Genomic DNA, 13,218 nt, shown 5'->3' on the forward strand with positions numbered 1-13,218 from the left:
CTGTCAGATGGAAACTAGATAGGGACTAATTCAGGCTTCACTACAGTTTTGGTGTGTTTTCCTATTTTTAAATTATTTACCAGTTTGACAATTTTGCTAAGTGCATCTCCAATCACACAAAGTTGTGCAGCAGTTTGCCAGCCATGTGTGACAAGGACACCCTCAGCCCCTGTGTTCTGTGTAAAATGCAGAAATTCAGCTGTGACAAATAAATTCCTTAATGCATTCATGAGTATTTTGTCCTTGAGGTCACATTTACTGTCAGCAGGTTTATAGCCACAGTTTAGATTCCTATAAATTTTACATAATTAAAATACTTTTTGCTAAACAATTGACTTTTTTTCTGAGCAGAACACCCCATGTAGGGTGGCAAAGGCAAATCTCCCAAAGGCCTCAGGACAAGAGCAGCACCTACAGAAAAGCAAGTGCCTGTGCCTCCACAGGGCCAAAGCTTTGATTTCATCATTGAAACACAATGCAAAAAGAAGCACCAAAATAAACAGCTTCATAAAGCAGCAGGAACGCAGCAAAGCAGTTGGAGGCTCCTCCAGCAAGAATGACCTAAATCCAAGAGGCATTTTTGTGCAGATGCTGCTCAGCTCCACAACACCCTCACAGCCTCCAGGACAACCCGGGATGCACCGAACAGGGAAGCAAACCTGGAGAAGCCTCTTTCTTTTCAGTAAAACCATTGTGATTTTTTTTTTTAATTTTTTTTTTCTGCCCCAAGGTACCCTCCCACAGTGGCTGCCCCACATCCAGGCTGCCTGGGGGCCCGGGGACCCCTTTTCCCGGCCGACCCCAGCCGGGGTTATCGAGGGAGATGTGTGTAATTGCCCTGTCAGGCAGCTGAAAGGCGCTCGCCTTTAGCTGATGCCACTTCAAAATGAAATTCTTTCTTTGGCATGGCTATGTCTGATATGCAGGCATCAAAGGGGAGGCAGCAGGTCGCCGATGCCCCAGGCCACACATTTCCCTTCTAAAGGCAGGAATGAGAGTGTCAGCTCAGGGCCGAGGGGGCCCCGGAGACCCAAAACCCATCGCTGCTCCATGGGGTGCAGAGAGCCTGGGAGGAGCCCCCAGCACCCGGGGACACCCCAGGGCTCCCCAGAGGATGGGACCCTGTGCCCTCAACACCTCTGGGATGGATGGAGGGGAGGGAAAGCCTCAGTGGCACAGAGGAGGTGGAGGGCTGGGGATTTTTTCTTTCCAAGAGAAGCACAGAGCCACGCTCGCCTCCCCCCCCTGCAGCTCCCATCTCCTCTCTCCACCTGCACTCTTCAGGGAGCCAAGGCTTTTGGCAAGCTTTCCGCTCCGGTTTTTATTGGTTTCAACTAAGCTGCCCCTTTCGGAGGGTTGGAAAGCTTCAATCATTAAAGGAAAAGAAGAAAAAAAAAATAAAGAAGGAACAGAAAGCGCCATGCACCCTTCACCCTGCTGTCCCTTCCCACACCACCCATCCCAGGCACAGCTCCCGATTTTCCAAGCCCCTCCAATGCATTTGAGGCAGGGTTTTCTCCACCCTGGATATCTCCAACTGTACCTGCTTGGCTCCAATCACCTTCCTGCTCGGAAGCAATTTAGAAAGGACACAGCACAGGTAGCTATTAGCTAACACATATTTAACTGCTCCAGATATCTTTTTTTTTTTCTTTTTTTTTGGCATTGTAATGGAGTGATTTGATCTTCAAAGGACCTGTGGAAACCTTTGAAGCTTCCCAATCTCCAGTGGGGAGGGGAGGAGGGGGGGAAAATGTTAATAGTTTTAAAACCTGGGGAATCCTGAAGTCAGAGAAAGGGTATAAAACCCAGCAGGTTTAGCATAAAGCCCTCAGGTAAATCTTCACCTTCTTTTCAAATGCATTTTTGGTGGGTTGCTTTGGAAAGGCTCGGGCCAGGTTAGCAAGGTCGGCTCTATTCCCAGCGGCTCTTAAATCTCCAGGGACCCTCATCTCCCACGTGGCACAGCCCCAGCACCAGGGGATCCGCGGGTACCTCGGCGAGAAATAGAAAGACTAAAATTTGCAAAGCCTTTAAGTGAAAAAAGGGTGAAGGGAGGGAAAGGAGTGGAGAAAGGAGGGAGGTGGGGGGTAAGAAGATAAGGAGACAAAATAAACTCCCTGCTGCACTCCCAGCCAGCACAGCCTCAGCAGCACCCTGAGAGGCGAGACACAAAATGCGTTTACCTTTAAAATAATGACTCATTTTATTTTTTTCTTTTAATATGTAGTTATAAATATATTTTGTCAAAATATATGATCATTATTGTCAAAAACATTTGCACATAAAGTCATAAATAAGGTCAAGGTGAACGTTTAGTTTAGAGAAGAGTCCAGCTATAGCAAGCAGTTCTGGGGTGGGACGGGAGGGAGAGAGAAGGGGAGGAGAGGGCGGCGGGGAAGGGGCTCAGCGGCACCCGCACCCCTCCACCACCATCTCCTGGTAGTTTTTCAGGACCACCTTGTCATACTCATCCAGGTAGAGCATGGAGATGGCGCTGAGCTCCGTGGGCACGCAGCAGGCCTTGGGAATGCTGGAGTTCACGGAGTTCACCAGCGTCTGCACGATGGCGTGGTTCGTGGAGTTGAGGTGGTCGGCCAGAGGGAAGGGGCAGTCCCCGTGGCAGTAAAACGCCTGGTAGCCCGGGGGTGCCACGATCCAGTCGTTCCAGCCCACGTCGCTGAAATCCACATAGAGGGCATGGCGGCGGCAGTTTTTTTTGTTCTTGCGGGAACGCTGGTGCTTGGGGCTCCGGCGGGCTCTGCGGGTCAGCGCGTGGCCTCGCCCGTCGTGCCCAAAAGTGACCAGGAGCGGCCTGAGCTGCGCCCAGTCCCCGCGCCCTTGAGGTAAAGATCGGCTAATCCTGACGTGTTTGCCCTGATGAGTCTGTGCGTGGTGGAGGTGGGTGACCTCGATCACCAGCCCGTGGTTCGGCTGCTTGTCCTTGGTCCACCGGATCACGGCCGGGCTCACATCAAAGGTCTCCCAGCGCGTCACGTTGTGGTGCACCAGCCGCGTGTCCAGCAGGCGCGTAATGGCCTGGGCGCGCTCCGACAGCGGCTTCATCACTTCGTAAATGTTTATCCGGTGGAAGCCCCTCTCCCACGCCGCGCTCGGCTCCTCCACCTGCTCCCGGTACAGCCGCAGCTCCGCCGAGGAGATCACCTCGTTTTCCGGCACGCTGCTGAGGTTGAAGACGAAGCGGATCCGCGGCGCCTCGCTGGGACCCGGCACGGTCTCCAGGTGCTCTGGAGGAGAGCAGGGATGGGGGGGAGGTGGTAAGACAAGCAAACAAGAGCACGTCAGCCTCGGGGCACCCAGCCACGGCCCCGGCACAGCCACGGCTCACACCCACGCTTCACCTGCCCGGCGGGCACCGGCTCCGCTCCGCTCCCCCGCGCATCCCTCCCGGCCGGGAGCGGCTCCTGCCCCGGGCATCGCTCCGGGCACCGCTCCTGGCCCCCCGAAGCCTCGAGCAGCCCATCCCTTCCCATCTCGCCTGCCCGTTCACACAGACTTTTTCCCCCTTTAGTTTTTCCCCCCCCGCACCGGTCCCTCCAAAATGATCTCCCCGGCGAGATGCGGCGCCACGGAGCACAGAGGTGCCTTGTTACGGGGGGTAGGGGGAGAAAAAGAAACAAATTCCAAAGCAGTAATGATGCGGCTGGATTAATAATTCAGATTTACTTTGGAAAAGAAACATCCGCTAGGAAACATTTGGATCAGATTACAAGGGTCTATTGAATAAACCTTATAAACACACAGCTGTAAGTATTAAATTCGAGTCGGGGTTTGGGGGGATTTTTTTTTTCTTTTTTCTTAAGAGTAAAAGCAGGCAGCAATTGCTTTGATAGTTCAAAAGAAACACTCCAGGGGCGAGATCCCGCCCTCGCTTTACTCCCGCATCCGATCCAGAGCCATTAAATCCACGCGAGCCCAGGGAGTGACCCCGAGGCAGAGGCACCGAAGGAAACTCACTGTTGTCAACAGAAGCAAAAGCACTTCAAAATATGGTCAAGCTCGGGTTAAGCACAGGATGCTGGAAAAAATAGCGAGCAGCACGCCTGTCACCCACACACGGCAGGCTGGGGGGGAGGTTTTCCTCCCATAAATTTAGGGCCGGGCACGTCCTGCTTCTAAAGGCATTTGTGAGCTTCCAAACGCAAGGAAATCCCGATCGCTACCGGGGCTGGGAATTTACCGCTTCCCATCACTGACCTTCATGGTGGAAACTCCTCACGGTGTTTGCCCGGCTGGTCGATCGCTCAGGGTACTGCAGGCTAATTTCCTGGAGGCTTTCCTCCTCTTCTCCGGACTGGAGTCGATAGAGATCCAGCATGTAACTAGGAATGACGGCTGACTTGCTGGGCTGAGGCCGCCTTCGGAGCCCAAACATCTGCAGCAGAGTTGTTTCGAAACCCCGCAAGAGTTCATGGCTTTGGGCAGAGCGGCGTCCGGATCCGGCTTGTCCCTGAAGCTCTGCCACTTTCTTCCTGCCGGTCTCAGGGATTAGGCTAGCATGGTTAGTACCTCCTAGAAGGACTTGGCATAGTAGGATGACCATCAGCATTCGGTTACCAGGAATCATGGTGTCTCTGGGGTGTAAAAAATACGACAACAAACAAGAAGGAAAGTCAGGATGAGAAGCGAAACTCCCCCTCCTCTTCCGAATAAACTTCAAAACAATAATAATAGTAGCGATAATAGTAATAATAAATGGCAAAAGGACACGGGGAGCAGCCCCCATCCGAGCGGCAGCCGGCGCGCCCCGGCGGGCAGGGACCGGCCGCAGTCCCCGGGCTGTCCAGAGCCCCTCGGGCAGGAGCGATCCCGGCGCATCCCGGCCCCGCTGCCCCCTCAGGCTGGAGCGATCCCGGCGCATCCCGGCCCCGCTGCCCCCTCGGGCAGGAGCGATCCCGGCGCATCCCGGCCCCGCTGCCTCCTCGGGCAGGAGCGATCCCGGCGCATCCCGGCCCCGCTGCCCCCTCGGGCAGGAGCGATCCCGGCGCATCCCGGCCCCGCTGCCCCCTCGGGCAGGAGCGATCCCGGCGCATCCCGGCCCCGCTGCCCCCTCGGGCAGGAGCGATCCCGGCGCATCCCGGCCCCGCTGCCCCCTCGGGCAGGAGCGATCCCGGCGCATCCCGGACCCGCCGGGACGGGACGGGAGCGGGACCAGCGGCGGCTCCCGGCGGGGAAGGAAGGGGCGCACGGCTCGGAACGCTCCGGAGCCGCCGGTTCGGATCCCGCCGCCCGGTCCCCGGGAGGGAAAACCGGGATAAGAACAACATAAACTTTATCTTTAAAAAGTTTTTTTAAAAAATTAATAAAGCCCTGCGATGAAAACAAAAAGCGAGGAGCGAGGCGGAGGAAGAAGAGGGCTGTACTCACTGACAGCAAGCAAGGCATATCAGCACAGTCCATGATTCTGGAGAGCCAGCCCGGACCCAGCGCGCCGAAAGCCCCGGGGCAGCTGGCTGCCGAGCGCCTCCCGCGATCGCCGCCCGGCGCAGTGCGGCCGCCGCCGCCGCCGGCCCCGGTTTTCTGCCGGCCCCGCAGTCACGTGGAGCCGCGCTCGCCGCCAGCCCGGCCCGGCCCGGCCCGGCCCGCCGCCCCCGGCCCGCCCCCGGCCCGGCCCGGCCCCGCGGGGGACGGCCCTGCCCGCCCCGCCGCCCGCGCCAGCGCCCGGGGAGCGGGGGGAGCGCGGGGATCCCCGGCGCAGCGCAGCGGAGCGCTCGGACCCTCGGGGCGCGGGACGGGGTCGGAGCGGTGCCCCGGGATCCCCCGCGCTGCTCAGGTGCATCCCCGGGGACCCTCCTGCCCCGCCCTGCCCTGGCCCGCACGGCCGGGGCGGGGTCCCCGGAGAGGTCGGGGCACCCGAGGGACCGGGCTGGGATGGGAGATTCGGGACGGGAAGCTCGGGAGGCGGCTGTCCCCTCGACGAGAAGGAAGGGAGAGCTTGGGAACGAGCAGCAGCTGTGCGGGGAAAGGCACGGCGGCACAGCCAGGGTTTCTCCAGGGCTCCCAGAACCCTCCAACCCCGAGGGTACCCTTCCGAGGGTTGGGAGCCTGTTGGCAGCACCGAGGGTTATTCCCAGTGCCTGCCCTGGATTCCCTTTCGTCCTCCAGATTTTCTCATCCTTCTCCTTGGCTGCCTCAATAGCTGCCTCAATAGCCCTCTCCCCTTCCCACAGGCCGGGTTCCCGGACCCCCTCCCGAGGTGTGCAGGAGGTGCCTGCACGGGCTGTGCATGGCCACAGAGGTACCGGGGGCTCCGGGAGGAAGGATGCTCCCTGCCCTGCAGTTCAACCCCAGAATTGCTCTGGGCCGGCTTTGGGCTGAGAATAAGAACCAGACTTCCCAAGGCTTGAGGCTGCTCCCAGGTGCCATTAGCACACATTAACTGGACACAAAGCTCTCAGCACAGGGTGGGATTCTTGGGGCTGTCCTGTGCAGGGCCAGGATTTGGATTTGGTGATCCTTGTGGATACCTTCCAACTCAGGATATTCTGTGATTTTCTGACATGCTGGGGGTGATGTGTGAATACAGTGTGGAGAAGGCAGCTCTGGGGAAAGATTCTCTGAATGAAGGGTGATGGGTGCACCAAACTTTGGAGACACAGAATAGTCTGAGTGACCCCACGGTAAATAAAGCCAGTTCCACCAAGGCATTAAAATCTGTCCCTTTGCCCTGCTGGGGTATCCCTTTGTGCTGGCCAAACTCACCCACAGTGAGAACACAATTTATGAGACCAAAAGATGTGGTCATGGCGTGGCCATGGGAGCTCCTAAGCTCATCAATTAACCACAACCAAAAACCAGCTCAGAAATGATGACTGTGGCCACAAACCACGGGGCTGCAGTGCCTGAGCACAGCAAACCCACACCAGCGCCTTGGTGTCCTCCCAGCGCTGCCCCAGAGCTCACACACCATCACACACGCCTTCTTTTCATATTTCACTTTTTTTCTTTTTTTTTTTTTTAGCTCAGACCTGACCCATGCATTAGAAAAGCCCAGGGATGTCACCGAAAGGACACGCACAGATAAAAGGCAGTGCTGACACTGTAATATCTCTGAGTTATTCCTATACCACTCCGAGTTTAAAAGAAACATCTGTTAGCAAGGTATTTGGACTATGAATCCATCAAAATTCATGAAATATTGCTATTGCCATTTCAAATGTATCACACTGTGTGTTATTCTTAACAAGGAAAAACAATTTTGGGAGTAGCTGCTGTGCAACTTTTTTTAAGTTAAATAACATTTTCATTGAAAATACTCCAGTCTATAAACAAAGTTTACATGAGGGCCTGTATAGCGCTGCTCCTGGACTAGGAAAAGCTTTGTGGGATATGCTCCTCTCTTTGTCTCAACACCTCCCTCGGGTTTTGTAAGGATCAGAGAGTGGCCATGCTGGAAATGTTTGTCCCAGTGGGATTCAGCGCCCGCTCTCCTAAGCTGAGATCCCCAAAATTGCTTATGTAACCCTGGTTAGCCGTGCCCCTGTGCGAGGAGGTGGCAGCTGGGGCCAGGGAGCCAGGGCAGAGCAGTGTGGTTTGGGCTCTCGTAGGAGGCAAGAGCGTATTTGAGTAGCTCCCTGGTTACTAAGAAGTGTTAGTCATGGGGAAAGCTGTAGTATTTATTCCGTAAAATGTAAATACATAACCCAAACCACAAAGGAATAACCATGGATGGAAATAGTGTAGCGTTTACTGAAGGAGCAGGGCTGCCTTTCTACAGAAGCTGTATTTCCTCGGCCCCATAGAGCGTAATTCACCTTGAACGGAGCTTCTGCTCCAGCCCGTGGAGTTACACATCTGCTGAACTCAGTCCAGGCACACTAAACAACCCAGTGTGTTATATATTCCAACCCAAAAAGTGATGCCAAAACGGAGCTAAAAATACAAATGTGGAAGGTTTGAAAAGCAAACACTGCTTAATTCAGCAGTAGATGCAACATTAAAGATCCAGCACATCAAAAACAGAGAACATTGTTCAGTGCTAGGCTCAGCCCCTGATCACACTCACACAGCTGATGGGGGATCCATGGTGGTCTTGCCTCTGCCCCATTCCCAGCCTGACTAAGGGATCTGCTGCCAGGTTTTTTCCTCTCTGTCTTCTGTGAAAACCCTTGTGGGAATCTCTGCATCTGGATGTAAAACCATTGGTCTCAAAGCACCGGGGCGCTGGGGACGTCACCCTGCCAGGACTGGCCAGACCAAGGGGTGATCCATCATGGGCAGACCTTGGCTGTGACAGCAGACTTTGCTGGTGGCAGAGAGGAGCCCAGGAGCTGGCAGGTGTCCTGGAGCCCCAGTGCCCAGCTCTGCTCACAGGGGTCAGGAGTTGAGGGGCAATTATTTGCTCGCTTTTGTTTCAGTCCAGACATGTTTGTGATAAAATCCCAGCCACTCACATCTGACCCATTTCCAGGTTTTGTCTGCTCAGGACTTACCAGCAAGCACTTGCAGGCTGATGTTCAGCACCTCTAGAAATTAGGCCAGTTCTGTTTACAAGGGAAACTTCTCCTCTAATGGCAGCATTTCAGGAGATGCCTCTGGACTCAGACCTTCCCAAACCAGTTCTTGCATCCTATGTTATTTTTAGAGCAGCTGCACCTTTTTGGGCTCTAAAATCTGCAAACAACCCGCCTTGGGAAAAACAAAAAACAAAAAAGACAACAACAAAAACAACAACAAAAAACTTGCCTCACCAGATTTGTGCTTGAGTAGAAACAAGCCTAAAACCATAAATAAATAAATAAAGGCCTATGTCAGAGACTTTTTAATGACATGAATTACAGGAGGAGATGCCCATGAGTGTGCTAAGATCAATTCCCTCCTACCCTTTCCTTTCAACTGCCTAAGCTTGTCAATTAAAACAAAGGGAGCTGAGCAAACAACTCCAAGGGATTACATTTTCCAAAGTAGCTCTTCACTAAAGAGCTGACCAGCAAAAACAAGTGCAGCTGCTTGAATGGTGAAAGGAACATTTTTTACAACCACTCTGAGATTTTCGTGATTTCTCTGAGTGCTTCAGAGCTGGCCCATTCTACCAGAATATTCTATCTCTTCCTGAATAAATAAATTCATACTTCTCCTGAAACACAGAACTGGGCTCAGCTTGGACTTTATTTCTGCTTTACATTAAAGTATCTCTGCTGAGGGGTCAGGACCATGTCTAAAACCACTCCTGAGCTAAGAGGAGAATCAGGTTCAGCACTGCTCTTTTATTCCAAACAGGTTTTGTTTTGGTTTTTTCTTTTTTACAAATCCCTACAAAAACATTGTGTGGGAACATTAAAATAATGCAGTTCTAAAAAGGCAGTCTTTGGTAATCAGACACAAGGCAGTCGAAGCAGTAGGATTGTCTGCTCTTTTCTATTTTTAAGTTTTTAAGGATGATTTTTATTGTTTTGAGAATGCTATTAAAAGGTTGGCTGTCCCACGCAGGGTGAATCTTAAGTTGCTGTTACTTGACTCATTCCCTTTGTCACTTTTCAGAGATGCCCAAGAGTGAGCAAGGCTAGAAAAGTTACCCCTTGCTGTTCATGCAGACACTGTCTGCCTTCTGCTGTGAGAGTGTGAGGTCTCTGCTGCTAAATGTTGTTCATTTAGAGATGCTGGGCCTCAAAACTCGGAGGTCTGGGTCTTTCAGGCTGGACATCAGGAAAAATTTCTTCACAGAAAGGGTGGTTATGCACTGGAATGGGCTGCCCAGGGAGGGACTAAAATCAGCATCCCTGGAGGTGTTCAAAAAGCAACTCAGTGCTCTGGTGTGCTTGGGAAGATGGTGAATGGCCAAAGGTTGGACCCAACGATCTTGGAGGTTGTTTCCAACCTTAACGTTTCTGTGATTCCATGATTAAGGAAGTGCTCCAGCAACACAAACTCATAAAATAAAGGGAGAGCCATTTTAATGGTCTGTTGTTAAAATTCCCCTGAGCTGTGTTAGAAACACATCTGTTGTAAAAAATCATCTCCACATCAGTGGGTTTCCTCAAGGGAATTTACCAGAAGAACATGCGCTGATCTCATCCAGCTATTGGAAAGAATCGCTGCCTTTAGCCCACGTTTGCTTCAGTGCTTTGTTGCTCCCCACTCCATCAAAGCCTCATCCCTGAGAAGCAAGGAGGACCCCCAGAAGATGAAGAACTCATTCCTCCTGCTCTGCAATTGTGGCTGGTACTAACCAAGACCATCATCCACCCATGTGGCTACCAGAGATAAGCAGATTCCTTTTGGGTCTGATGAATCCTGAAGGCTTTTGGAGGACAGCACAGGGCTGGCAGCTCCCTGACCTCACAAACCACTCTGTGTGTCTCTAATCCTGAGATGTGGCTTTGTCTGAGTTCTGCTGTTACTGATATTTCACTCTCCCTCCATGCCAAAATTTGCAATTCCACACAACCCTGTAGCACCTGCGGGGTGCCAACGTTTGTCTTTGTCCTTTAATTGCAGCTGGAGATCTGCTGCCAGGAGAAGCTTTAATGATCTCAATCACTACTACAAGGTGTAAATAAGCAGGGCAGGACAACTGCTGCAGAAATAATTCACATGAGCTCTATTGAATTTTTAGCAATAGCAAAGGACTTTACTGGTAGGTGCTGTAGCAAGTTCTGGGAAATGTCAGCACATGGGTGAATTTGGAGTTCATTAATGTGAACATCCTCAGTGAATGCAGAGAGGGAGGATCCTGCTCAGGAGTCCTTGGGAAACATGGCTGTGCCTTCATCTCCAGCAATAACAAACTGGTGGGGCTCGTTTGTACCAGTTGCCTGGTGACAAGGTTCATACTCACAATTAATCATAATTCTTAGAAAGTGCTCGCTGAATAAACTTACACAGGGTGTGTGTGAGCAGAGCCTCCCACAGACACGTGACACTGAAAAGATGGTTTCTGAGGGAAAGGCTCCTGCTCATTCTGCCATGGAATATCAGAGTCTAGCTCCTGGCCCTGCACAGACCCACCAACAATCCCACCCTGAGCATCCCTGGCAGTGCTGTCCAAACTCTCCTGGAGCTCTGGCAGCCTTGGGGCTGTGCCCATTCCCTGGGGAGCCTGGGCAGTGCCAGCACCTCTGGGGGAAGAACTTTTATATCCAACCTAAACCTGACACAGCTGCAGTCCTTCCTGACAAACCTTCCAGCAGGACCTGCTCCAGCCTGGTGTGATAAAGGCTCTCTGTTCTATTATTGATCAAGCAAGCTAACGAGTGAGGTGTTAGCTGGGTTTATTTTCAATTAGAGGCATTCTTACTTACTGTTACCTGCTCTGCTTCTTTGTGGGGCAACAAAAAAACCACTTGTAAGCAGAATCAAAGCCCACCTTCCTCCCAAACAGCCATGACCAGAAAATACTTGAGTGGGGGCAGAGTTTGTGTCACCAGCAGTGAAACCTGATTTCATTTTTGGCTCTTTTCTGCATAAGCAAGTATCTGTTTTCCTCTTCCCTGCTTCCATCATGTGCAGACACTGACTCAGCAGCCCAAAGGAGGCCGTTGGCAACCTGGGAATTTCAAAGGCCATAGATTTGGTGCAGAGCTGCAAGTACTGGGATGCCTAAAGGAAGGTTGTCCTAGTGATGCAGGACCTGATTTGGACTTCAGAAGGTCTGGGTTCAGCTTTGTGCTTCTGTGGCAGTGACTGAATCATCAGGAATCTACTTTATCCAAGTGGTTAAGAGTATATTAAACAGTGAAGAGTAATTAAAAAACATGGGGAAAGGAGGCAATTAGAATTAAAAGCAGGTCAAAGCCTCCATTCTGGAAGAACAAGAGCATTTTGCACCATTGTCAGAAATAAATAAAAAAATAAACATTATTAATAAACACTTCTGAAGAGGTCCTCAAATTCCAACCCAACAAACAAAAGTCTTTCAAACCCTTTCAGTGGGACTGCAAGCCCTGGGAAAATACTGGTGGAGTAACAGGACGTGGAGATTCTCTGTGACCTCTGGTTTACAGCACATGGAACAAAAGTGGTGCTGCCCATGGTAGAAGGAAAAGAAGCATAAGAAGAAAAAGAAGAAGGAGGAGAAGAATAGGAGGAAGAAGGGAAGAAGCAGCAAAGCTGAATATGCCTGGAACTGAGAGATTAAACACATTGTAGTCAGAGGTGGGTTTCCAGCATTTTCCAGAAATACTCATCAGGGCTTTACATTACTGGCTGGCAGCCACGAGGCCTGTGAACTGAAGGGAGGCCAATTTCTTGACCTGCAGGTTTCAATGCAAAGACAGTCTGTCCTCTCTGATACCTTATCCAAACGATGTGGGCAAACCAGCGTCGTACGTGCGTTCCGTGCGTGTCCCATCCCACAGGCAAGCCAGCCTTTCTATTTCCTAAAATACCAGCCACCAAAGAGCTCACAGAGGGATAAAACTGAGGAACTGGCTCACCAAAAAAAAAAATTTTAAAAAAAAAAGGAGAAGAGGGGACTTTTAGAAATTATTATCTAAAAGTCAGTTTGAAGAGGGAAAAAAGTGAAGTGGCAAAAAGGAATGAGTCTGGAGACATCTTGTGTCTCTTTCTTGCATATGAAGGGGCCTGGGAAGTGAGGGGGTGCTCACCTCCACTGAGGTCCACCCGGGCAGAGGGTTTACAGAGCCCAGAGGATCAGCAGGAAGACAGTGCAGGAGAGAAAACTGATATGGGAAAGAAGTGAAAAACAAGAAGGCAAATTCAGTCTGGGCAGAGGGCCAAGGCAAGGCCAAATGCAATTCTAGAAAACAGGGCTGGAGCCAGAGGCACCAAGGTGTCATGCCAGACCTGCAGTGGTCTACAGTGACAGCCCAGAATGGTGCACCTGCCAGGAGCACAGCATCACCCACACATGAAAATAAATAGGCTTAAAAGTAGGTTTTTGAGCATAAGTCTCAGGATGGAGGGTCTGGACCAGCAGTTTCTACTTGTGCAGGATCTGGAGTTTGCATAAGGCTGGTATCTCCCTGTACCAGCCCCCTGGGCACACTGGAGTTACACTTGGAGTCAGGCAAGGCAGAACTAAATTAGAAGTTTCCCTGAGGACCTGTTTGTTCCCCTGGTTTCACCCTGCATTCCTGCTTGTTCCACCTCTGTCCTGCTGACTCTGCTGCCTTTTCCCACCCTCTGTACACATACCTGATAGAGCAGCAAGCCTCAGAACCAGGTATTGTGTGCAGCACCACACCCCAATTCGAAGAAATATTGCAAAAAGCTAATGTGAAAGGTCATTTGCAAAAC

At 51.8% G+C, this 13,218-nt stretch overlaps 1 protein-coding gene across 1 annotated transcript; it reads right to left on the minus strand.

Moving 5' to 3' along the window:
• Positions 1–2,196: 2,196 nt before the first annotated feature.
• BMP4 (bone morphogenetic protein 4) lies at positions 2,197–5,510 on the minus strand. The gene is made up of 3 exons (XM_033062742.2): positions 5,389–5,510; positions 4,219–4,595; positions 2,197–3,248 (listed from the first exon to the last, which is right to left on the minus strand). The coding sequence occupies exons 2-3, from the start codon at positions 4,586–4,588 to the stop codon at positions 2,407–2,409; spliced, it is 1,212 nt and encodes a 403-aa protein (XP_032918633.1). The 5' UTR covers positions 4,589–4,595; positions 5,389–5,510; the 3' UTR covers positions 2,197–2,406.
• Between the last annotated feature and the right edge of the window lie 7,708 nt (positions 5,511–13,218).

The sequence above is a fragment of the Catharus ustulatus genome, chromosome 6, assembly GCF_009819885.2.
Source record: "Catharus ustulatus isolate bCatUst1 chromosome 6, bCatUst1.pri.v2, whole genome shotgun sequence".
NCBI classification, from domain to species: domain Eukaryota; kingdom Metazoa; phylum Chordata; class Aves; order Passeriformes; family Turdidae; genus Catharus; species Catharus ustulatus.